Source organism: Salmo salar, chromosome 01, assembly GCF_965601325.2.
Source record: "Salmo salar chromosome 01, fSalSal1, whole genome shotgun sequence".
In the NCBI taxonomy this organism is placed as follows: domain Eukaryota; kingdom Metazoa; phylum Chordata; class Actinopteri; order Salmoniformes; family Salmonidae; genus Salmo; species Salmo salar.
The window spans coordinates 46574431-46601602 of NC_138291.1; the positions used below are offsets into that span (position 1 = coordinate 46574431).

Sequence of the window (27172 nt, forward strand, 5' to 3'; positions counted from 1 at the left end):
ATACCAAAGCTGTAAGTTTTAATGTGACTGTTGTAGTTGTTGAAGGTGATGAAGAAGAACATGCGTGACGAGGACAGTGTTTGCCTTTGAGACCAGTACACACACAGCTGCTGTGGTTCCTCGTGAGGCACATGAGAAAAAGATGGCCCCTGAGGGTGAGTGGATCACACAATAACCCACACTCCATGTGTCATCTCTATTTCTGTAATCAAGCCAGTACATCTCTCTATCTCTCCCCAGTAGTAGCTACAATGACATTTGTGTTGAAATTGAGCATTCACTTTCTCGCTGTCTTTCGGTCTCTTTCTCCCTTTCTCCGTTTCAGACACTGATGAATCGTGGAGCTCTCCAGATTCCTCTGATGAAGGGAACGGAGGGCCAGACCACGTTCAGTGCATGTCCTCCTGAGCCAAAGTATACTGCCACCAGTACCTGTCAACTGACAGTCAACCCCACCCATGCAACATACTTCATTGGTTTGATAAGTGGCAACTCGTCACTAGTTTCCATATAGCCATACTCTACCTCTTTTTATCTACTTCTGAAACAATAACTTTTCCTCTGTTTGGATGGATGCTGTCATATGTTTGGATACTGTTGTGTCATTCACTCAGAGTTACTCAGTTGCAAAACACACTCATTACCTTGGGCCTCTAGGTGCTGTGTCCGTGTGTGTGTTGTGTGTTCTTCTCCCCCTTTTTTATCCCCCCACTTAAAATACTATTGTTCCTGAGCTTTGGCACTTACATTTACATTTTAGTCATTTAGCAGATGCTCTTGTCCAGAGCAACTTACAGTAGATGCATACATTTCAATTCATACATTTCTTTTCTTTTTTTTCTTCTCCGTACTGGCCCCCCGTGGGAATCGAACCCACAACCCTGGCGCTGCAAACACCATGCTCTACCAACTGAGCCACAGGGAGCCCAAATGCCATTAACACTTGCAATGCCATTATAGTTGGTTCGATTCCCGGACCACCCGTACTGTCACACCCTTATCTGTTTCACCTGTCTTTGTGCTTGTCTCCACCCCCCTCCAGGTGTTACCCATCTTCCTCATTATCCCCAGTGTATTTATACATGTGTTCTCTGTTTCTGTTGCCAGTTCGTCTTGTCAGGTCTTACCAGCGTGTTTTCCCATCTCCCTCCTTTCTCAAGTTCTGTTTTCTAGTTTACCCATTTCTGACCATTCTGCCTGCCCTGACCCCGAGCCTGCCTGCCGTTCTGTACCTGCCTGACTATGTCCCGTTTACGAACCTCTGCTTGTCCTGACCCCGAGCCTGCCTGCTGTTCTGTACCTTATTCACTCTGCCCTGAATTACGGACCTCTGCCTGCATTTGCCTGCCCCCTGTTTGGGTCAGTAAGCATCTGTGACTCTAGCTGTCTGAATTTGGGTCTTATCCTGAGTTCTGATATGTACGTAAAATGTACTGTATGCATGCATGACTGTAAATCACTTTGGATTAAAGCGCCTGCGAAATGGCATATTGTATATACCGTTGAAGTCGGAAGTTTACATACACCTTAGCCAAGTACATTTAAACTCAGTTTTTCACAATTCCTGACATTTAATCCTAGTAAACATTCCCTGTCTTTGGTCAGTTAGGATCACCACTTTTTTTAAGAATGTGAAATGTCAGAATAATAGTAGAGAGAATGATTTATTTCAGCTTTTATTTCTTTCATCACATTCCCAGTGGGTCAGAAGTTTACATACACTCAATTAGAATTTGGTAGCATTGCCTTTAAATTGTTTAACTTGGGTCATACTTTTCAGGTAGCCTTCCACAAGCTTCCCACAATAAGTTGGGTTAATTTTGGCCCATTCCTCCTGACAGAGCTGGTGTAACTGAGTCAGGTTTGTAGGCCTCGTTGCTCACACACGCTTTTTCAGTTCTGCCCACAAATGTTCTATAGGATTGAGGTCAGGGCTTTGTGATGGCCACCCCAATACCTTGACTTTGTGGTCCTTAAGCCATTTTGCCACAACTTTGGAAGTATGCTTGGGGTCATTGTATATATGATGATGAATGGATAAATGTTCCTATTTTGACATATTCTAATGAGACGATGTTGGTCAGTGCTACCCAGGTTAGACCAAGGTCATTCAGTAGCCCCTGACCAGCCCCTGTAGTGAAGACCCCTGTACTGAAACATCACTCTCACCTGCTGTTTCTAACACTGTATCCATCCAGATCAAGTTAGATAAACATGGCCATATCCAAATGCCAAGTTTGCATTTCTGGAGCTTATTGTATGTAGGATTTAACCTAGCTCTTATACAACTTTGGGATTAGACTAAATATTTCAGGAAAGCATTCTGGTGTACGCCTGTGCATGTGTTATGTATGTATCGAGGGGTATGCACCTTCTATCGATGCAGACAGCATCTCCTTATACGACTGTAGTGTGTACATCGTTAGTATGTCTATTATGCAGATGTAATGTCCACATGCCTGTGTTTGCATAGTGTATTAGTCACTGAACCTAACCTATGCTTCTGTCAACAAAGAACCATTCATTTTTGTGTTAGAAAGACAAGTATGACAATACACCATGTTGACTTTATATGCATCAGTGGGCATTGGGCAAACATTTGTACCTGTATCAAAGGTGGCTCACTTGATCATATAGCATCATGCAGTGATATCTCCTTCCCTCAAACTCTTGCCGCCATTGCACACATGTCCCGTGTCGGCATGGGTACGAATCCATCCCACTGCTGATTTTGACACATATTCTCCTGTATTTCCTGTGCCCTCTACTCACAGTCTAAAGTTCTGAGACGAGTGGGAAGGGTGCCCATTCCTTTAATAAAAACAACTCTGGAGGGACAAGCAGGATTATTGCCTTAATGGTGCATACGGTACATACTTACTCTAGAAGTCTCCAGTGGTACATACTTTATAAGCATTTACACATTCATGGGCAGCGGAGCTGTGTATCATGCACCAGGAGATTACTGTACAGTACCTGAGTAAGCATAATGAAACATGATGGAATATTACATAGTCTTAAATCATTATATATTATGCTCTCATCCTTACCCACTATTAATGTTACAGATGGCACAGCCATTTTGGGTCCATAGAGGGTCTTCAGTATAATCTGACTTTAGCCCACTAGTTTAGTACACAACCTACATCCCTTAATAATGTATATTAATTTAAAACATAAATGATGTATGCAATGGCAGGCCAAGTAATATCTCTCTTAATGAACACTCCGCAGACACTTAGATCATACTCTTTAATGTATTTCTGATGAAGCGTGATAATGCAAATATTCATCGTGGCATATAGTCTTTTAGTTATGACTGATAGAAATTCTGTGTTGCTGACATTTGGATAAATTGATCGAGAGAGGGCGGGGGGAGCTAATCAACATTATCAGTGTGGTGCATTAGCAAACAGTCATTGTAATAATCCGTCCTGGAGTCGTTCATAATGCTTTTTGGGAACTGAATGACTTGGTAGATCTGTTTCTAAGAACCCTGCCTCTCCAGTGTTCTCTCACCCGCACAGTGAACATAGCCAATTTGGCTAGAGATCCCTGCTGGACTGCTGAGGGAGGAATAGAGCTGAATTTGACTTCTTCAAGACTTGTTAGTGCTGTTAAGTTGGTTTGACCCAGAACAGAGGGGAGGAGAGGGGGAGTGAGAGAAAGGGACTTACACTTATTGTAAGGGATGCCTTTAAATGTCCCTTTAGAGGCCATTCCAAAAACAAAAACAGTATTGGTCAACAGAGAAAAGACTTACAACAGAAATGATGTTGATAAATGTAACACAGAAGCAGTGAATAATCTAGACGCAAAACAAAAGAGTTTGAGGACCTTATTCAGGAACGATCGGGTTTCATTTATCTAAAAAACGGAGCAAATTGGATAACGGCGAAAACTGCAACATGTTTTTCCTAAACCTTCAATATAGAAATGCGACAAAAAGAACCTACACAAAATTGTTACAAAATGATGGAGAAATCCTTATCTCACCAAACAAATGTTCTCTTGTTAAAGGTTAAGTTCCTCCAACCTCACTTGAAAATTAGTTTTGTGATATCCTTCTCGCAAAAAGTCATGTTAAACTACAGTGACAGGAAAAATTATGTGAACCCTTTGGAATTAACTGGATCTTCATCTACGTCACAACAATAGACAAACATAGTGTGCTTAAACGAATAACACATTTTTATTGACTATACTGAATACATAATTTAAACATTCACAGTGTAGGTTGGAAAAAGAATGTGAAACCCGAGGCTAATGACTTCTCCAAAAGCTAATTGGAGTCAGGAGTCCGCTAACCTGGAGTCCAATCAATGAGACAAGATTGGAGATGTTGGTTAGAGCTGCCTTGCACTATAAAAAACACTCACAGAATTTGAGTTTGCTATTCACAAGAAGCATTGCCTGAAGTGAAACATGCCTTGAACAAAAGAGATCTCAGAAGAATTGTTGGCATGTATAAATGTAACGTTCGTCTGTGGAAGAAGGAGTAGACCAAAGCGCAGCGTGATATGTGTTCATGATGTTTATTATAACTGAACACTGAAACAAAAAACAAAGTGGAACAAAACGCAACAACTCTGTCAGGTGAACACACCAAACAGAAAACAACTACCCACCACAACCCTGTGGGAAAAGGCTACCTAAGTATGGTTCCCAATCAGAGACTACGATAGACAGCTGTCCCTGATTGAGAACCATATCCGGCCAAAACAAAGAAATACCAAAACATAGAAAAAGGAACATAGAATGCCCACCCTAGTCACACCCTGGCCTAACCAAAATATAGAATAAAAACCTCTCTATGGCAGGGCGTGACAATAAAGCTGGAAAGGGTTACAAAAGTATCTCTAAAAGCCTTGATGTTCATCAGTCCATGGTAAGGCAAATTGTCTATAAATGGAGAAAGTTCAGCACTGTTTCTACTCTCCCTAGGAGTGGCTGTCCTGCAAAGATGACTGCAAGAGCACAGCGCAGAATGCTCATTGAGGTTAAGAAGAATCCTAGTGTCAGCTAAAGACTTACAGAAATCTCTCGAACATACTAACATCTCTGTTGACGAGTCTACGATACGTAAAACACTAAACAAGAATGGTGTTCATGGGAGGACACCATGGAATGACACTGCTGTCCAAAAAAAACATTGCTGCACTTCTGAAGTTTGCAAAAGTGCACCTGGATGTTTCACAGCACTACTAGCAAAATATTCTGTGGACAGATGAAACTACAGTTGAGTTGATTGGAAGGAACACACAACACTATGTGTGGAGAAAAAAGGCACAGCACACCAATATCAAAACCTCATCCCAACTGTAAAGTATGGTGGAGGGAACATCATGGTTTGGGGCTGCTTTGCTGCCTCAGGGCCTGGACAGCTTGCTACCATCGATGGATAAATGAATTCCCAAGTTTATCAAGACATTTTGCAGGAGAATGTAAGGCTATCTGTTCGCCAATTGAAGCTCAACAGAAGTTGGGTGATGTAACAGGACAACAACCCAAAACACAGAAGTAAATCAACAACAGAATGGCTTCAACAGAAGAAAATACGCCTTCTGGAGTGGCCCAGTCAGAGTCCTGACTTCAACCCGATTGAGATGCTGTGGTATGACTTCAAGAGAGCAGTTCACACCAGACATATTGCTGAACTGAAACAGTTTTGTAAAGAGGAATGGTCTAAAATTCCTCCTGACCGACGTGCAGGTCTGATCCACAACTACAGAAATTGTTTGGTTGAGGTTATTGATGCCAAAGGAGGGTCAACCAGTTATTAAATCCAAGGGTTCACATACTTTCCCCACCCTGCACTGTGAATGTTTACACGGTGTGTTCAATAAAGACATGAAAACATATAATTGTTTGTGTTATTAGTCTAAGCAGACTGTTTGTCTGTTGTGACCTAGATGAAGATCAGATCAAATTTTATGACCAATTTATGCAGAAATCCAGGAATTTCCAAAGGGTTCACATACTTTTTCTTGCCACTGTATCTGTGATACAAAATAAATCGTTCAAGACGGGGAAAATCCTGGCCTCGATGGTATTCCAATAGAGATATATCAAACATTTTATGAACTACTGAAAGATCCCCAAAAAACTATCGGCCTATATCGAATCTCCCATTCCTCTCAAAATATTTTGAAAGCTGTTGCTCAGCAACTCACTGCCTTCCTGAAGACAAATAATATATACCAAACGCTCCAGTCTGGTTTTAGACCATCATAGTACTGAGAGCACACTCGTGAAGGTGGTAAATTACCTTTTTAATGGCGTCAGACCAAGGATCTGAGTCTGTCCTTGTGCTCCTAGACCTTAGTGCCGCTTTTGACACCATCGATCACCACATTCTTTTGGAGAGATTGGAAACCCAAATTGGGCTTTGCGGACAAGTTTTTGCCTGGTTTAGATCTTATTTGTCGGAAAGATATCAGTTCATCTCTGTGGATGCTTTGTCCTCTGACAAATCAATGGTAAGTTTCAGCGTTCCTCAATGTTCCATTTTCACTATAAAAATCACTTGGTGATGTCATTCGGAAACACAATGTCAACTTTCACTGCTACAGACGGAACACAGCTGTACATTTCACTGAAACATGATGAACCTATAAAATTGCCTACCATGGAAGCCTGTGTTTAAGACATAAGGATATAGATGATGGCAAATGTTTTACTTTACACTAGGACAAAACAGAGATGCTAGTTCTAGGTCTCAAGAACCACAGGGATCTGCCGTTTTGATCTGACCATTCATATCAATGGTTGCACAGTCGTCTCAAATACAGGACCTTGGTGTTACTCTGGACCCTCCTGTTAAGGCTAGGGCTGATTTCAAGGTTTTATTGTTAACCTACAAAGCATTACATGGACTTGCTCCCACCTATCTCTCCGATTTGGTCATGCTATAACTACCTACACGTACACTATGGTCACAAGACACAGGCCTGCTTATTGTTCCTAGAATTTCTATGCAAAAAGATGGAGGCAGGGCTTTTTCCTACAGAACTACATTTTTATGGAATGTTCTGCCAATCCATGTGAGAGACGTAAATTCGGTCTCAACTTTTAAGTCTTTACTGAAGACTCATCTATTCAGTAGGTCCTATGATTGAGGGTTGCGAAGGTGAATGGTAAGGCACTGCAGTGATGAACCACCCTTGCTGTCTTTGCCTGGCCGGCTCCTCTCTCTCCACTTGGATTATCTGCCTCTGACCCAATAGAGTAGTGCATCATGTCTTGCCAGACTTTTCCCCCACTATATTCAACTTGAGTTGGTTGAGTCACCGACGTTATCTTCCTGTCCAGTCCTGCACCCAACGGGCTTATGTGGTGGGGGAGATCTTCGTGGGCTGCTTTGGCAAAGTAGGTGGGGTTATATCCTGCCTGGTTGGCCCTGTCCGGGCATCATCGGACAGGGCCACAGTGTCTTCGGATCCCCCTGTTTCAGTCCCCATTATCTATGCTGCAATAGTATTTGTGCCGGGGGGCTAGGGTCAGTCTGTCCTATCTGGTGTAATTCTCCTCTCTTATCTGGTGTCCTGTGTAATCTTAAGTATGCTCCCTCTTACGCTTTGATCTCTCGCTCTCTCTCTCTCCCCTCCCAGAGGACCTGAGTCCTAGGACCACCTGGCCTCACGACTCCTGGCTGTCCCCATCCCCAGTCGACTTGGTCATGCTGCTGATCCAGTTTCTGCTGTTCTAACTGGCTATGGAACCCTGTCCTGTTCAGCAGATGTGCTATTTTGTCGTGCTGCTGATCCAGTTTCTGTTGTATTGCCTGCAGCTTTGGAACCCTGACTTGTTCACCGGACCTGCTGTTTCGTCTCTCTCTCTCTCTCTCTCTCTCTCTCTCTCTCTCTCTCTCTCTCTCTCTCTCTCTCTCTCTCTCTCATTATTATTTGACCCTGCTGTTCATCTATTAACGTTTGAACATCTTGAAGAATGATCTAACCTTTAATGACCTTGTACTCTTATAATCTCCACCGGCACAGCCAGAACAGGACTGGCCACCCCTCAGAGCTTGGTTCCTCTCTAGGTTTTTTTCCTAGGTTCCTGTCTTTCTAGGGAGTTTTTCCTAGCCACCGTGCTTCTACATCTGCATTGCTTGCTCTTTGGTATTTTAGGCTGGGTTTCTGTACAAGCACTTTGTGACATCTACTGATGTAAAAAGGGCTTTATAAATAAATGTGATTAATTGATTGCTTTATCCAATTCAGTACTATCATGTTTGAATTACTCGGACACACACAAAGAGAAACTGATCTCTCTTCTACTGAAGCCAGGGAGCAATACATAGACACAATCTCTTTAAAAAAATTGGAGGCCACTCCCCCTTCAATGTTGCGATGCAAAAAATATTGGCAAAATGTATTGCTTGAAGAATTAAAAAGGTGCTGCTGGACATTACTCCTCACAATCAGACAGGATTCATAAAATGAAGATATATTGGGGACAACATTAGACACCTAGAAATAATTTTTAACTATGAGAATGCAGGGGAACCAGGTATAATCTTTATAGCAGATTTTGAGAAAACCTTTTATACAGTATGTCTAGAAGTGCCTGGATTTTTTTAAACATTTTGGATAATCTCTCATAAAATGTGTAAAAGTCATGTACAACAATCCATTATGTAAAATAATAAAAATCACGGTTACTTCTATGAGAAATTTGAACTGTCAAGAGGCTTAAAACAAGGTTGTGCTTTGTCACCATATCTATTTATTATGGCAATTGAACTGTTTGATTTAAAAATCAGATCTAATGATAACATTGAGTCAAAAAAATGTATGGTTTAGAGACAAAAGTATCAATGAATGCCGAGGATTCAAGTTCTCTTGAGTCCTCAATCTTCAACCTTGTAGGAGTCATTAAGTGTTACTACGTATTGGGTCTCTAAAATATACAAACTTTAAATTGCCATCTAGTCTGAATGGGCGAATGGTGTATGGGTCAGGGTCAGGTGGGCAACATTTGAAAGCTACAGTGTTAGCCTTTCACTAGGCAATTCAGAGAAACAGATCGTAATTTTGGTGCGCATAGAAAGGTGTCATGACTGCATTCAGGTGCGTGTTCTGTGGCAAATTTTCTTCACAATAGACAAACAATTATAAGCTAATTTGGTTCAGAACAACCCAGGGTATTACACCATGTCAACTTGTAACTCTACATCAAATGTATTGATCATAAACATTGACACTGTATATGACATGAGTTGTATGATATGGAAATGTGAAATGCACATTTGTGTTTTTGGCTTGCTTGTATGATATCAAAACGGTATTTATTATAATCTTGAATGTCTCATCTTTCAAAATACATCAAGTCCTCTTAATTTAATTAATTTAAAGCATTTCTCTCACTCAGGCATCAAACATTTGCAAAAGTTTCCCAATTAGCGGGAGGGATAGGGGCAACTTCTTTTTGTGTGTGGTGCTCATGTTCTGAATGGTTGTCAGTCAAAACCCATACAGCGCTGTAAAGCGCAGAGCCTGAGCTTTGACATAATTTATAGCATGTTACTGTACAGTCACTGCGTATATGAGTATGAGTGTAAAGGGTAAAGGGTAAAGCATCCATTACACTGAAATGATATCTAAATCCAACGTGCTGCTGTGCGTATTGTTGCTAACCTTACTTTGCTACCTGACAACGTTACGGTTTTTACTTTTTAATTACCGTTTATATTTTTTGTTTTTCCCTCGCTCTACTTTTTTTCATTCAACTTTTTCACTCCGGACGCTTTATCTGGACGTGGTTCGTCAGGACCTCCACCAGTAAAGCTAAGTAGTAACATTAACATGATGCCTTCTAATTGCAGTTGCTGTACTCATAATATACAGGAGAACAATCGCCTTACAGCGAGGATAGCTGTGCTGCAAGCCCAGCTTCCGACACAATCATTAGGCAAGGGAAATTTCAGTGTAGGAAAGGATGAAACAGCGTCTGTGCCACCAGTAAGTACAGATAGTAGTATAAATCCCCTCGCACAGTCCCCGCAGCTGGACAACTTTCTCATGGCTTCTGGAGGGAAATGCTGAAGGAATGCTCAACCGATGTCGCTCATTCAGCCAACAGAAACTTTCAACCGGTTCTCCCCATTAAGCAGCGAGTCGGAGTCAGAGGCCGAGCCTTCTCTGGACTCTACTCCTCCTGTTACGGGGTCTGAGACGTCGAAGTCTCCCACCATTAGCTCTGACAAATTGAAAACCATAGTCATTGGCAACTCCATTACCCGCAGTATTAGACTTAAAACGAATCATCCAGCGATCATACAGTTTACCAGGGGGCAGGGCTACCGATGTTAAGGCTAATCTGAAGAGGGTGCTGGTTAAAGCTAAAACTGGTGACTGTAGAGAGTATTGGGATATTGTTATCCACGTCGGCACCAACAATGTTAGGATGAAACAGTCAGAGGTCACCAAGCGCAACATAGCTTCAGCGTGTAAATCAGATAGAAAGATGTGTCGGCATCGAGTAATTGACTCTGGCCCCCTCCCAGTTAGGGGGAATGATGAGCTCTACAGCAGTCTTACAACTCAATCACTGGTTGAAAACTGTTTTCTGCCCCTCCCAAAAGATAGAATTTGTAGATAATTGGCCCTCTTTCTGGGACTCACCCAAAAAAAGGACCAAGCCTGGCCTGCTGAGGAGTGACGGACTCCATCCTAGCTGGAGGGGTGCTCACATCTTATCTACGAACATAGACAGGGCTCTAACTCCCCTATCTCCACAATGCGATAGGGTGCAGGCCAGGCAGCAGGCTGTTAGCCAGCCTGCCAGCTTAGTGGAGTCTGCCACTAGCACAGTCAGTGTAGTCAGCTCAGCTATCCCCATTGAGTCCGTGTCTGTGCCTCCATCTAGGTTGGGCAAAACTAAACATGGCGGTGTTCGCCTTAGCAATCTCACTGAAATAAAGACCTCCTCCATTCCTGTCATTATTGAAAGAGATTGTGATATCTCACATCTCAAAATAGGGCTACTTAATGTTAGATCCCTCACTTCCAAGGCAGTTATAGTCAATTAACTAATCCCTGATCATAATCTTGATGTGATTGGCCTGACTGAAACATGGCTTAAACCTGATGAATTTAGTGTGTTAAATGAGGCCTCTCCTCCTGGTTACACTAGTGACCATATCCCCCGCGCATCCCGCAAAGGCGGAAGTGTTGCTAACATTTACGATAGCAATTTTCAATTTACAAAAAACCCCAGCATTTTCATCTTTTGAGCTTCTAGTCATGAAATCTATGCAACCTACTCAATCACTTTTTATAGCTACTGTTTACAGGCCTCCTGGGCCATATACAGCGTTCCTCACTGAGTTCCCTGAATTCCTATCGGACCTTGTAGTCATGGCAGATAATATTCACATTTTTGGTGACTTTAATATTCACATGGAAAAGTCCAAAGACCCACTCCAAAAGGCTTTCGGAGCCATCATCGACTCAGTGGGTTTTGTCCAACATGTCTCCGGACCTACTCACTGCCACAGTCATACTCTGGACCTAGTTTTGTCCCGTGGAATAAATGTTGTGGGTCTTAATGTTTTTGATCATAATCCTGGACTATTGCACCACCATATTATTACGTTTGCAATCGCAACAAATAATCTGCTCAGACCCCAACCAAGGATCATCAAAAGTCGTGCTATAAATTCTCAAACAACCCAAAGATTCCTAGATGCCCTTCCAGGCTCCCTCCGCCTACCCAAGGACGTCAGAGTACAAAAATCAGTTAACCACCTAACTGAGGAACTCAATTTAACCTTGCGCAATACCCTAGATGCAGTCGCACCCCTAAAAACAAAAAACATTGGTCATAAGAAACTAGCTCCCTGGTATACAGAAAATACCCGAGCTCTGAAGCAAGCTTCCAGAAAATTGGAACGGAAATGGCGCCACACCAAACTGGAAGTCTTCCTACTAGCTTGGAAAGACAGTATCGTGTAGTATCGAGGAGCCCTCACTGCTGCTCGATCATCCTATTTTTCCAACTTAATTGAGGAAAATAAGAACAATCCAAAATGTATTTTTGATACTGTCGCAAAGCTAACTAAAAAGCAACATTCCCCAAGAGACGATGGCTTTCACTTCAGCAGTGATAAATTCATGAACTTCTTTGAGGAAAAGATCATGATCATTAGAAAGCAAATTATGAACTCCTCTTTAAATCTGCGTATTCCTCCAAAGCTCAGTTATCCTGAGTCTGCACAACTCTGCCAGGACCTAGGATCAAGGGAGACAGACAAGTGTTTTATTACTATATCTCTTGACAAAATGATGAAAATAATCATGGCCTCTAAACCTTCAAGCTGCATACTGGATCCTATTCCAACTAAACTACTGAAAGAACTGCTTCCTGTGCTTGGCCCTCCTATGTTGAATATAATAAACGACTCTCTATCCACCGGATGTGTACCAAACTCACAAAAAGTGGCAGTAATAAAGCCTCTCTTGAAAAAGCCAAACCTTGACCCAGAAAATATAAAAAACTATCGGCCTATATTGAATCTCCCATTCCTCTCAAAACAAATTGAAAAAGCTTTTGCGCAGCAACTCACTGCCTTCCTGAACACAAACAATGTATGCGAAACGCTTCAGTCTGGTTTTAGACCCCATCATAGCACTGAGACTGCACTTGTGAAGGTGCTAAATGACCTTTTAATGGCATCAGACCAAGGCTCTGCATCTGTCCTCGTGCTCCTAGACCTTAGTGCTACTTTTGATACCATCGATCACCACATTCTTTTGGAGAGATTGGAAACCCAAATTGGTCTACACGGACAAGTTCTGGCTTGGTTTAGATCTTATCTGTCGGAAAGATATCAGTTTGTCTCTGTGGATGGTTTGTCCTCTGACAAATCAACTGGAAATTTCAGTGTTCCTCAAGGTTCCGTTTTAGGACCACTATTGTTTTCACTATATATTTTACCTCTTGGTGATGTCATTGGGAAACATAATGTTAACATTCACTGCTATGCGGATGACACACAGCTGTACATTTCGATGAAACATGGTGAAGCCCCAATATTGCCGTCGCTGGAAGCCTGTGTTTCAGACATAAGAAAGTGGATGGCTGCAAATGTTCTACTTTTAAACTCGGACAAAACAGAGATGCCTGTCTGTATTTTAATTGTTTTATCAATGTTTAGGCTATTTTGATTTGTTTATCATCGTTTTGGTTACTACATGATTCCATATGTGTTATTTCATAGTTTTGATGTCTTCACTATTATTCTACAATGTAGAAAATAGAAAAAAGTAAAGACAAACCCTTGAACGAGTAGGTGTTCTGAAACTTTTGACCGGTAGTGTAGATTATTATGACAACAGAGTATTTTAAAAAGACAGGCTCATGGGCTGCCGGCCGTGTAATTTATTTTTTTAATTATTACATTTCAAACTAGCCCACCCCAATAAATTACCAGACGGCCAATCCGCCCATGCATCACCTTCCCTGAAACTCCCACTATTTATTTGATTCATAATAACTGTGACGCCTACAGGCACAGTGATGTCCGGGTCTTGTGTTTTACAGTCCTTAACCCTGTCCCTAACCCCAACCCGTAACACTAACCTAACCTCAGTCAGCTACAACCCACATGCTCACTCCATTTTATCAGCCATTGACAGCCACTGAAACATAATCCTCAGAGTGATTGATTGATTGAATTAATATAGTTGTTTGGTTTTATGTTATTTAACCTTTATTTTTCCAGGAAGAACTGGTTATATAGAGCACAATCTATTTATCTGGCTTCAGATCTGACTGTCTCTTGCTGGAGTAGCCTACTACATATATACACATACATACACTGTTTATACTGTATGCCCTATATATGCCCTATAACCCCATGCTATAATTTTTGGAAACTTTGTTGTTTAGCAACGACGTCACCTCTTTATAATACACTAACTCCTATTTTAATTTGACCTTTATTTAACCAGGTGAGTCAGTTAAGAACACATTCTTATTTACAATGACGGCCTAGAACCAGTGGGTTAACTGCCTTTTTCAGGGGCAGAACGACAGATTTTTACCTTGTCAGCTTGGGGATTCAATCTAGGGACCTTTCGGTTACTGGCCCAACACTCAAACCACTGCCGCCCCATCCTATAAACTGCATGGCTATTAATTTTAACTGCCACCATGCTTTGACGTAAGGACATAAGAAACGCAATCTACAGCTCCTAAGTGCTCTGTAAAGTCAAAAAAATGTATGAAACAAGTGCAGATTGCCCCTTTAATTTTAGCTGCTGTCCTGGCTGGCACGCCATACCCCCTTTGTGTGCATCTCAATAGTCTAAAACAGTGCTGGCCAATGTTACCCAGCACCCACACAAACCATCGCGGGCACAGGGTAAGATTCACCCACCTTTGGTCTCAAGTGACGTCCTCAAAGTCCTTCCCCTATCTAGTTTCCTTCATTTACACAGATTTGGATGAACTTATGTTTCTGAGTACAGTGCAGATGACGGTAAGGAGATGAGAGTGAGAGGACGGATTATCGAGATACCATTACGGATTCCCTTGCCTGTGGTGTTTATAAGTTTTCTAAAATTATAGCATGACGTTATAAGGGTTATAAGACAGTTAAAGTTGGAATCCTTAGTTGCTTCATCCATTTTTGTACTTATAAATTAAGGATATACTGTATACCCATTGAGTCTTGAAGAAAATAACTTAGAAATGTGCTTAGTTCAACTGCCGTAGAACCCAAAATATAAGCTTGTTTCACTCCAATGTTTGTAAACAGATTAAATGTAAATATAGCCTCAAAACATGGTAAAAATGATAATGAATGGTCAATCCATAGCTGTCTAGGAATTTGAGAGTGCTTACATTTCTCCAACCCTATCCCTCAGCTTCCCTATCCCTCAGCTTTTTACCAAAACAGGGGTGGGGAGTATGCTTGGTTATTGTTTCAACTGCTGATTGACGCTTTAAAGCAGTGAGTGAGTCATAATGAGTTCATCAAAGGTCTGAATATCCCACGTGGCAGATGTCCAGTGACAATCACATCAATCCTGTTTACCAACGTCACCCCAGGCCTTTCTTAGAGATCACACTGACGTCCCCCCTTTTATCTCTCCCTCTGCCCCCTCTCTCTACCACTGTCTTGACCTATCTCTCTCTGCCCGCTTTACCTGGTCTCACTTGTTCTTTCTCTCTGACTCCCCCCTATCTCTCCATCTCTATCAGATTATAACCTTTATTTCTGTCAACACATTACATACCTGACATTCAATCAAAATTAAGATGTAAGCTATCAATTAATAATCATAACGTCAGGCTCCTTTTCTCCCCGAGTGGGGTCACTGGGCTGGGTAGGAGAAGTTGACTTAGGTCAGCTGAAGGAGGAGAGACAGGTGTTCATTTTGACAGGCCACAGCCATAATGTGATTTACTCTTTCCTAGAAAACAAATCCAAGTCTGTTAACGCTTTGTCCACTCTAGCTGAGGTGAGCTGTTAAATACAGAGACAGTCTATGGAAAACAATATTTTATTGAATATATATATATATATATATACAGTAACTTTACTTGGGTTCTTAAAAACACTGTGGTTTGCAAAACTCAGCATTCGTATGTTTTTATTTTCTTAAAGGCCAAGAGCAGTCAAAACGTTCCTAAAGAAAATAATGTACTTTTTATTCCATACATTTTTCCTGACACCCAAAAGTACTCATTACATTTTGAGAGCTTGCAAGGACAGGAAAATGGTCCAATTCACGCACTTATCAAGAGAACATCCCTGGTCATCCCTACTACCTCTGATCTGGCGGACTCACTAAACACACATGCTTCGTTTGTAAATTATGTCTGAGTGTTGGAGTGTGAATTAAGCTTATAGTGCTAACCATGTTTTGAAGATATATAGTGTTTGTTTACATTTTCTTTGTTTACAAATATTGAATTAAACAAGCTTAAAATGTCGGGTTTCCTATGGGGTATGACAGTGGAACTAAGCTCATGAGGCATTTATAAGTTATATTCTTCAAGAATCAATGGGTAAATATAATTTATAAGTCTGAAAAATTGATGTAGCAATAGCTGTTTGCCCCTTTAAGTACTTTACTGTGATTGTTTTTAATTAAAATTGTCAAAAATAAACAAAAATAGCTTCTTTGCAAAGAACAATTTGTCAAGCAAGAATTTTGCTCGGACTGTCTGGGAATGGTCTGAGTCAGAGAATGTGAGCTGAGTGGAGCTGATCTGGGCTGGAGCAAGGAGCAGAGCATGCTTCATTTGTCTGGAGTGTGGAGCGGATTCAAAAATACAGGCTATTGTTAAAAAAGAGGAGTCTAAATTTGCAACAGTGCTGAAGTTGTCTATTGACTGTAAAAGGTGAGGCAATAGAGCCAGTTACAAGTGAAGTATCTGATCATCAAGAGATTAGAGAAAAAGCTATTTGTTTTTTAACACTACCTGCACAGCATCAGTAGATCCTTGTTTAATAGCCTACATCCTATGATGTGAGCCCTGAGATATTTTTTAGTGGAGGGGGGAAAGGATGTTGAGCCAGAGCAGTGTGCAAAGACCACTCTGTAAACAATGTGTGGGATTTCCAACAGCTCAACTCCACTCACATAGAGATCTGGTCTGAGTAGGGAAGGGAAAACTGAACATTTGCTGTTATTGGCAGAAAGGTTTGGAACTCTATTTCTGTCTCTTTCTTTCTAATTTACTGCATGGTGATGTCACCATAGAAGGCCAAAACTCCATTCCACCAAAAGAGACTGATATTCCAGGTGTCTTTTCAAAAATCTCATACACTAAAAGGGCATTATCATAATTTTCACCACTTCACAGTATTATTACAACCTCATAGTGTGGAAATATATTGCCTATAATACAAAGGGAAATCACGTTTTTGACTGCACTGCTAGTTACAGCTAATTTTCAGTTCAACCACTTTTAACTGCATTCTTTTTTGTAAGAAATGTGCTTTATAAATAAACTTAAACACGTTGAACTGCATTTCGTTTTAAGAAATGTGCTTTATACTGTATCAAGTTTGATTTGATGACTACATAAACCATTTACTTTGCATGTTGAAGTTTGGGATGGAAAATAATTACATCCAAAGGAGACTATTTCCTGTATGTTTGTTTTGGAAAAGTTCCTTGTAGGGTTGGCCAACCGTCTCGGTTTCCATGTGTTATATTACCCCGAAGTGCTATCCCCGACGCGCGCACGAGAGATGGAGAGCCCTCGTCGTGACGTCATGATCTTACCACAAGATAAGCCTGGAGCTATATCACCGAGGCGAATGGTTTACGGTATAAAAAAATTTTGACTGTTACATCGGAGAGGGATTCTCGTCGGAGCACAGAAGCAATTGCAAAGGGCGAAGGAAAAGCCTTTATAGCACTTTTGGCACCAGCGGAGCCCAGCTCTCAACCCTCAGATACGCTCCTTGAGCCCTCTCCTATCTCTCTTTATCCCTGTGTGTCAATTCATTTGTGCGGTCCAAGTCAAGTCAGATCGCACTCCGTTGAAATGCGAGCATCATAATAAAGACCGCGCACCTAGAGGGGACAGAGACATATTTATGCAAGTGCGTGAAAGTGTTAGACAGCGAGCAGGGGACAGCAGAGCCGGCACGGAATGTGTTTGGAAAGCAGCTAAAACCGAGACAGAGCTGCGCTGCCTCTGGAGTCGCCTTTAGTCTGGGGACAGAAACCGAAAATAAAATGGGCGCTGGCAGCGTGGACCTACTGGTCACTCTCCAGATCCTGCCCGGTTTCTTCTCCAACTGCTTGTTCCTCGCGCTCTACGACTCGGTGGTGCTGGTGAAGCGCCTAGTGTCCTTACTGAGCTGCTCGGGCAGCGGCGGGGGAGAGTGGCAGCGCATGCTGACCTCGGCAGGGCTCCGGTCCATATGGAACAGCTTCCTGCTGGATGCATATAAACAGGTAATGAACCATGTTGTATTGTCATATATATAAACTCACTGCAGGCTACGCTTTAGTTAGAGTTTGTGGTTTTACTATGAGTTGTAGGAAGTTGTATTGTGGTATACCTGTGCACAACACACCCACAGGTCTTGGGCATTGTGGCGGCAAAATAGTGTTCTCCAAAAGAGTCAGAATGGCATCATGCATAAAAGTTGGTCCAAACCACTTCAGCACACAACCTGGTATCAGAGCATTATTATTCTGTATGTAAATCTGTCAAAACTTATGTCACGTTTTGTATGGTATTGATTTGTGGATGTCCATCACCCAGTTCGTTTTCATTTTTTTAATGTAACCTTTATTTTAACTAGACAAGTCAGTTAAGACTTGCAAACATACAATATGTTACGAATTTGCGTAACGTACAATATGTTACGAATTTGCAAAACCTAGTAGATGTAACGAATTCCAGCTAGGTGGCTAATGTTAGCTTGCTGTTTAATGTTAGCCATGCTAGGGGATAGGGTTAGTGGTTAGGGTTAAGGTTAGCGTCAAGTTTAGGAGTTAGGTTAAAGGGTTATGGTTAGAGTAAGTGTTAGCTAACAAGCTAAATAGTTGCAAAGTAGACAAAAAGTTGCTAATTGTCTAAAATGCTAAAGTTGTCTGTGATGAGATTCAAACTAGCAACCATTGGGTTCCTAGATGTTCACATTACAAGCCCACCCCTCCACCCTGACCAACCACCTTACTTAAATTTTTGTCTTAAGTAACCATCTGTCTTATGTAACCATGCCAAACATAACATATCACACACATTTCAGTGTCACGGATTTATATTTACCATGTTACGTCTAGTCTATGAGACCAGGCTGCAGCACAAAAACGATCTAGCTAGGCATGCTTCTCTGTAACTCTTGCCATTTCAAAAGCAGTGTATAGTATTTTTTTATTTATTTATTCATTCATTCATTCATTCATTCTGAAAGGACATTTATACTATTTCTGCACTGCTTAATTCTTATCTTGCCATCTGAGACCATGTCCATGGGTCCCCTTGTTTAAATCAGCATGTTGAACTTTAATATTAAATCAAATGTAGGTTATCTGATCTAAAAAGTGATGAACTTTGGCCCCCAGACAGTCAAAACCCTGAGGGCCATTCACCCTCAGTTACTTGGAAATTCAGAGGTCTGGCTTCTCCTAAATGTTACATTTTAACTCTCAAACCAAACAGACGCCGTCGTGTCAGTCCTAACCAGACACTAGGCATCAGGCAGGTAGCCAGGTACACATGTAAGCTTTAACACAGATCTAACCAGACACTAGGCATCAGGCAGGTAGCCAGGTACACATGTAAGCTTTAACACAGATCATCTGATACACAGGCATTTTGATAGCCAGGTATATGTACAGTATGGATTTACACGTTTTATATGCATGAAACACGTGCATGCAGTTGGTTACTGAAGAATGCGGTCGTCTAGTATTGGGTCATTTGGTAGAGGATTCCCCCACCTCTCCCCTCTGCCCCCTTCTTGATAGTTTGATCCACTGTTGTATTACTGTCACGTTCCTCCTCTCTTTCTCTCCCTCCTCTCTCCTTTCTTCTAGCCTCTCTCTCTCACTCCTTCTTTTTCCCTTTCTCATGCCCTCTCTCTTCCCCTCTCCCTGCCTCTCGTCAGTCCACGGCTCTTTCTTACCCTGGCTCTCTCCTCTATCTGTTTCCACCTCTCTCTCCCCTTCTTCCCTCAATCTCCTGTCCCATGCTGTGTCTACGTCACCTACTCCTACTAAACACTAAATTGTTCTACCTTTTCCTGAACTCTCATGATCTCATGAGTCATGCCTAATCAGTGTCGGGCCTGTTACAGAGTATTACAATGTTAGTGTCAAAAGGCTCTTACCACAACAACACTCACACTCTTTTCAACTCTTAGGCTGCTGACTGACTGGATGAAAGGGACTTGGGGAAGTCTATCATGTGTACTGGTCAATTCAATACATCTAATCACTTACTGATGTAAAATACCTAGAACGGACGTTGCCTCCTAAATGACCTAAGAAAAACATTTAGGAAGATTTACAATGTTCTACATCTGTCATGGGGAGGCAAGTTTGCGGTGTTCGAGTGGGGATTGAGATCATGGGGAGGCAAGCACTTCTGTCCAGCACTCTCCATCTCACTTTGATGAATGACTCTTGGCTTGGTTAATGTACACACACACACAGACACACAGACGCACAAACACACACACACACACACACTAGTGATTTTAGGAGCATATACCCATGTGGGTGATTGAAAGCTGAACGAGGTCCACACTCCAGTCCAGTTGATTGCAATAATGCACTTGAAAGTTGGTTGTCAACCATCATATAAAATCCAGAGAAGAAGAAGAAGACTGAACAAGGAGAGATTTCTAGAAAAGTACTAGGTTTCCCCTTTTATCTGTGGATTAATTGTCGGAGTAAAGAACACACGATTTTGTGTGACTCAAAATGGGTCAAAATTCGACAAAGATCCAGCAAAAAAAAAGGACCTTGTACATATCCGGTAAAATAACAACCCAGTGTTTATATCCCAAGACAAAATAGCTAGCAACAGCAAGCCAGCTAGCTAAATGCCCGTGAATGTTTTAAATATGTTTTGACCTGTCCCCAACTTAATGGTTTAAAATTTGTTTTGATATTTCAACCTGCGTGTCCTGATCGTGTCTGGGGTGGATGGACAAAATCACCATGTGCGATGGCGCACACGTACACACGCGCGTGTCCGTTGTAGTCAGCATGTGACTCTGTGTGTGCCAAATAGACTACACGCCAATCACTAAATGCTTTTGGGAAAAGGCAGAAAATGCTAACGTCGATCCAATGAGGGAGAAAAGACAATGTCAGAGTTTAATTCAATAAGAGAAAAGTTTTGAAATGGAGCTGAAAATAAAGAGAAGGGAGGGTCAGAAAAGTCATCTTTGGGAAAGATTTGGTGAAGTTGTAAAAGAGGATGATAGCAGCGATTGTGAGGCACTATACAAATTTGACCGTCACAAGATGGGGACTTCAAATAGGCCTATACCACGTCAAGTGAATTTTAGCCTACTGTTCAGATGGGTTAAATGGAAACTGAAATCTGGACACTTGACTGTAGGTCTATAACCTCTCATATAGCCTAAATATAAACTCAAGCATTTCTTGCAGTTAAATTATACATTTTCACTCGAGAAGAGGAGAAATATTATTTCTTTCTTTCAGCATCTTGACAGAATGCAAATGTACCATTGGATACTGTCTATATTGGTGCTATATTTATCAGCATCATAAAAGCTGATAGTATTTCAACCACATAAAATATGCATCCAAGCCGAACTGAAATCTTATCAGAAACATGTTGGGTCGTTTTTCATAGCTTTCAAAACCAGTCAAATTGATGTCATTTGAACATTTTCCCGTTTTTTTTTTTGGTCGAGTTATTGCATTTTGTCCCCGGTCCCTAAACGTCTTTGCTCTGTGAACGAACCAGAGATCACAGAGAAAACTTTACCGATGTCAGCTTGATTGAAGCATTCATTCTATTGATTTATGACATTCTGGTGAGCAAAGGTTTATTTAGTCTTCTAGGGCAACATATAATGACAGAGGAGTAGCTGCATGTGTCTAATTATAAACAAGTTGACGAACAAATAGCCTACAAAATTGTCGGAAATATAAGCACAAACATATCTAAATTAGTCCCCCAAAAAATCCTGCAACGTCTGTCAAAAAAATCGTGGAATTATGATTTTAGAAAGTACACTGCTCAAAAAAATAAAGGGAACACTTAAACAACACAATGTAACTCCAAGTCAATCACACTTCTGTGAACTCAAACTGTCCACTTAGGAAGCAACACTGATTGACAATACATTTCACATGCAGTTGTGCAAATGGAATAGACAACAGGTGGAAATTATAGGCAATTAGCAAGACACCCCCAATAAAGGAGTGGTTCTGAAGGTGGGGACCACAGACCACTTCTCAGTTCCTATGCTTCCTGGCTGATGTTTTGGTCACTTTTGAATGCTGGCGGTGCTTTCACTCTAGTGGTAGCATGAGACGGAGTCTACAACCCACACAAGTGGCTCAGGTAGTGCAGCTCATCCAGGATGGCACATCAATGCGAGCTGTGGCAAGAAGGCTTGCTGTGTCTGTCAGCGTAGTATCCAGAGCATGGAGGCGCTACCAGGAGACAGGCCAGTACATCAGGAGACGTGGAGGGGGCCGTAGGAGGGCAACAACCCAGCAGCAGGACTGCTACCTCCGCCTTTGTGCAAGGAGGAGCAGGAGAAGCACTGCCAGAGCCCTGCAATATGACCTCCAGCAGGCCACAAATGTGCATGTGTCTGCTCAAACGGTCAGAAACAGACTCCATGAGGGTGGTATGAGGGCCCGACGTCCACAGGTGGGGGTTGTGCTTACAGCCCAACACCGTGCAGGATGTTTGGCATTTGCCAGAGAACACCAAGATTGGCAAATTCGCCACTGGCTCCCTGTGCTCTTCACAGATGAAAGCAGGTTCACACTGAGCACGTGACAGATGTGACAGAGTCTGGAGACGCTGTGGAGAACGTTCTGCTGCCTGCAACATCCTCCAGCATGACCGGTTTGGCGGTGGGCCAGTCATGGTGTAGGGTGGCATTTCTTTGGGGGGCCGCACAGCCCTCCATGTGCTTTCCAGAGGTAGCCTGACTGCCATTAGGTACCGAGATGAGATCCTCAGACCCCTTGTGAGACCATATGCTGGTGCGGTTGGCCCTGGGTTCCTCCTAATGCAAGACAATGCTAGACCTCATGTGGCTGGAGTGTGTCAGCAGTTCCTGCAAGAGGAAGGCATTGATGCTATGGACTGGCCCGCCCGTTCCCCAGACCTGAATCCAATTGAGCACATCTGGGACATCATGTCTAGCTCCATCCACCAACGCCACGTTGCACCACAGACTGTCCAGGAGTTGGCGGATGCTTTAGTCCAGGTCTGGGAGGAGATCCCTAAGGAGACCATCCGCCACCTCATCAGGAGCATGCCCAGGCATTGTAGGGAGGTCATACAGGCACGTGGAGGCCACACACACTACTGAGCCTCATTTTGACTTGTTTTAAGGACATTACATCAAAGTTGGATCAGCCTGTAGTGTGGTTTCCACTTTAATTTTGAGTGTGACTCCAAATCCAGACCTCCATGGGTTGATAAATTGGATTTCCATTGATTATTTTTGTGTGATTTTGTTGTCAGCACATTCAACTATGTAAAGAAAAAAGTATTTAATAAGATTATTTCTTTCATTCAGATCTAGGATGTGTTGTTTAAGTGTTCCCTTTATTTTTTTGAGCAGTATATTTAACCCTTTTGTAAAAAAGTGCTTACCAATTCACAAAATAATTAGCATGGACTATAGTTTTAAACATGGGTATGCCTGTCATCGGCAAGGATTAGGGAGTTTGTTTTAGGATAAAAAGAAACAGAATAGTGCTAAACACAGTCAAAATCCTAGAGGAATTTCCAACAGACACTTGGAGACAAATTCACCTTTCAGCAGGATAATAACCTAAAACACAAGACCAAAAATACACTGGAGTTGGTTACCATGATGACGTTGTAGGTTCCAGATTGACTTAGTTACAGTTTTGACTTAAATTGGCTTTAAAATCTATGGCAAGACTTTAAAATGGCTGTCTAGCAACGATCAACTGCTAAGAGCTTGAAGGAGAATAATATGCAAATATTGTACAATCCAGGTTTGCAAAGCTCTTAGAGAGTTACCCAGAAAGACTCACAGCTGTAATTGCTGCCAAATGTGATTCTAGAGGGTTGAATACTTATGTAATCGAGATACATTAGTGTTTATTTTTCATGTTCCTTCTTTTACAAATGTTAGAATTTTTTTTCCACTTTGACATTACAGAGTATTTTCTGTAGATCATTGACAAAAATGTACAATTAAATACATTTTATTCCCACCTTGTGACACAACAAATTGTGGAAAAAGTCGAGGGGTGTGAATACTTTCTGAAGGCTTAGTCAGGCGGTTGCGGGTGGGTAACTAGCAATTGCGGGCAGGTGTGGGTGAACACTTGAAAAAGAAAAGCCTCACACTCTAGGAGCTCAGATGCAATAATTTAATGGGTGCAGGTGAACAAACAGCTGACACACACACACACACACACACACACACACACACACACACACACACACACACACACACACACACACACACACACACACACACACACACACACACACACACACACACACACACACATACATTCTTGAGGCTTGCCCTGACTGACAGCTTTGTGCGCTTGTTATTCTCAGTTCAACGTGCAAGTTTCCATTACGTCCTGTCTAGCACTTGACACCTCACAACATGTCAAGCAGTTTTTAGTGTTTTGTGGGTGTGTGTGTGGGTGTGGGTGTGCATGGTTGTGGGCATGTGCGTACGTGTGTGTATGTATGAATGTACAGTATATATTATTGTGCCTGGTCTACACTTGATTGACTGTTAAAACCAAGCCTTTCTATTCTTTTAGAAAGACTGTTAATCTCAATACAAACAGTTGATAACCAACCTCTCTTTCTCTCTTCCTCCCTCCTCTCCTTCCTCTCCCATGCAGGTTAAACTGGGTTTTGAGGCACCCAACTCCAAAGTGGTCAAGGTTCCTGGTAGCTTCCGGCGGCGGAGCAGCTTGACCACCACCATGGGCCCTCATCCCGGGGACGAGTGCCGCCTGCTGGACTTCGAGTCGTCGGACCGCCCTCTTGTGGTGAACTTCGGCTCGGCCACCTGACCCCCCTTCATCAGCCACCTGCCCGCCTTCCGGCGGCTGGTGGAGGAGTTCTCAGACGTGGCCGACTTCCTGCTGGTCTACATCGACGAGGCACACCCCTCGGACGGCTGGGTGGCGCCTGCCATGGGCCCGCGCTCCTTCGAGGTCAGGAAGCACCGATCACTGGAGGAGAGGGTGGTGGCGGCCAAGAAGCTGATTGAGTCCTTCAGCCTGCCATCTCAGTGCCAGCTGGTGGCCGACTGCATGGACAACAATGCTAACGTGGCCTACGGCGTGTCCAACGAGAGGGTGTGCATCGTGCAGAGGAGAAAGATCGCCTACCTTGGAGGGAAGGGACCCTTTTTCTACAACCTGAAGGATGTGAGGCAGTATCTGGAACAGAGCTACGGCAAGAGATAGGGCCAGACAGAGAGGAAGAGATGCCTCTAGTTCTATGAACAACTAAACGCGGCTGAAAAAGAGAAAGAGAGAATGTTTATTTTTGTATAAAAGGAAGGTGAGGTGCTTTCAAAACTGGACTGTCAACACAGGTTCTAAGGTTCCGAAGTTCCAAATCTCATGAACTTCCTTTCTGGAAGGAGACCAACTTTCCACTAGAAAACAACAGAACAGAACCAATAGACTTAAGAGCATGGACTGATGCTCTGCTACCTATGGTAGTAAGTTGACTGAAAGGAAAGACTGAAAAGGTTAACCGATGACACGCTTTATCAATGCCTTCATCCCCGTTTGCTAATCATGAATAAGTTCTCTAGTTACAGTCCACATTAACCTCTAACCTGGCACCTTTCAAAATGAAAACCAAATTACTGAACAGAGTAGAAAGCAAAAGTACCCAACTATATATAAATATATAAAATATGATATTAATTTATTTATATGGTTTTTAATGTTAATGTTTGTTTTTACACCATGGTAATATTTTGTATGCCGATGCACTTGTAACGCTTTTTATTTAAGAAGACTCCCATTTTGTGTGTATGAGGGGGTGTTACGACACTATTCATAACCACGTAGATTAGACTGCTTAGAACCATCTAGATTCAGACACTTCCTAGTACATCTTTCATGTTACCACACCACCTAGAAAACAGAGGTTAGCGCTGTATCGATCTCCATATTGTCGTTTTAACCTGATAGACGATGCGAGAGGTAGAGAAGGAGAAAGGGAGGAAAGTGAGCCGTAGAGCAAAGCACAGCATCAACAGCATGTTAGCCAGAAACGGAGGGAATATGTGTACTGTAGTTATTACCAAGGATACGTAGCTAGACCTCATGTGAGACGGAGAGAATCATCGACACATACTAGCTGTAATCCCAGGGCTATTTGCTCTTGGTGATGGTTTGTGTTAGCGATGTTGGTTAGCGATAAGGCAGGGGTGTACAGAGATGTAATGGGTTGAGGGAGATGACCATGTCTCCAAGACCTGAGGTGAGTTTCCTGAAAGCTTTATGGCTAACCTGGTACTGAATTTATCTTGACAACCCAGACTTACGCCACATGTAGAACATCAAACATTACATTTACAATTGGTGCTCTCATGGTTGAGTTGTCAAGATAAACAAAGTGCCTCGTTCACCATGACGTTTTGGTACACTGAGCTCTAAGGTGTGTGGCAGGAGTTGAGACACGCTAAGGACAGGTGGTGTCTAGATGGCTTAAGAAGGTGTTTCAGAAGGGGTGTGTGTCAGTTGTATGGTGTGACGTGACTGAAGAGGTTTTTAGTTGTCCATGGGAAAGACAGGCAGACAGACATTTGGTTTGGGTCGAGACGGGGCTGGTGTGAGAATGAAAACCACTGACTAAAGGGTTACTGACTCTGTTTGTGGTCGGATGACAGACCTCACCTCCCTGACGTAGACTCAAACCAACACGTCTTTTAACATCATCAAACCATCCAACATTCGCAAACAATTTCTAGGAGAGGTCCATAAACTGATGCCCCACCCCTGTCTTCATCCATATGCTCAATCCTGTGTAGTGCTGCTTTTCAAAAAAATACAGGAGAGTAGAGGAGGGACGGAAAGTAAAATAAAGTTGTTGCTGCTGACTGTGATTTGCTACTCTGTGATTTCTGTCTGTGTGAGTGCCGATGGGGTGTAGGTGAGAGAGAGCAAGAGCAAGAGCTACGAGAGAGAGAGAGAGAGAGAGAGAGAGAGAGAGAGAGAGGCTGAAAGAATGGACAAACTGTTCAGGGAGTTTAAAAGTCCAATGCAGCTGTTTTTATCTCAAAATCAAATCCTTTCTGGGTGACAATTAAGTACCTTACTGTGATTGTTTTCAATTGAAATTTTCAAAATAAACAAAAATAGCGTCTTAGCAAATAGCAATTTCTCAATCAAGAATTTTGCAAGGACTTTCTTAGATTGGTCTGAGTGGGGAGGGGAAAACTCAAAATTAGCTGTTATTGGATTTCTGTTGCTAACAGGTGTATAAAATCGAGCAC

General features: G+C 42.2%; 1 protein-coding gene across 1 annotated transcript; it reads left to right on the forward strand.

The window, feature by feature from the left end:
• The first annotated feature begins 17271 nt into the window (after positions 1–17271).
• dio2 (iodothyronine deiodinase 2) lies at positions 17272–26778 on the forward strand. The gene is made up of 2 exons (XM_014196269.3): positions 17272–17927; positions 24552–26778. Exons 1-2 carry the CDS (start codon positions 17706–17708, stop codon positions 25122–25124), a joined length of 795 nt encoding a protein of 264 aa, XP_014051744.1. The 5' UTR covers positions 17272–17705; the 3' UTR covers positions 25125–26778.
• The last annotated feature ends 394 nt before the right edge of the window (positions 26779–27172 follow it).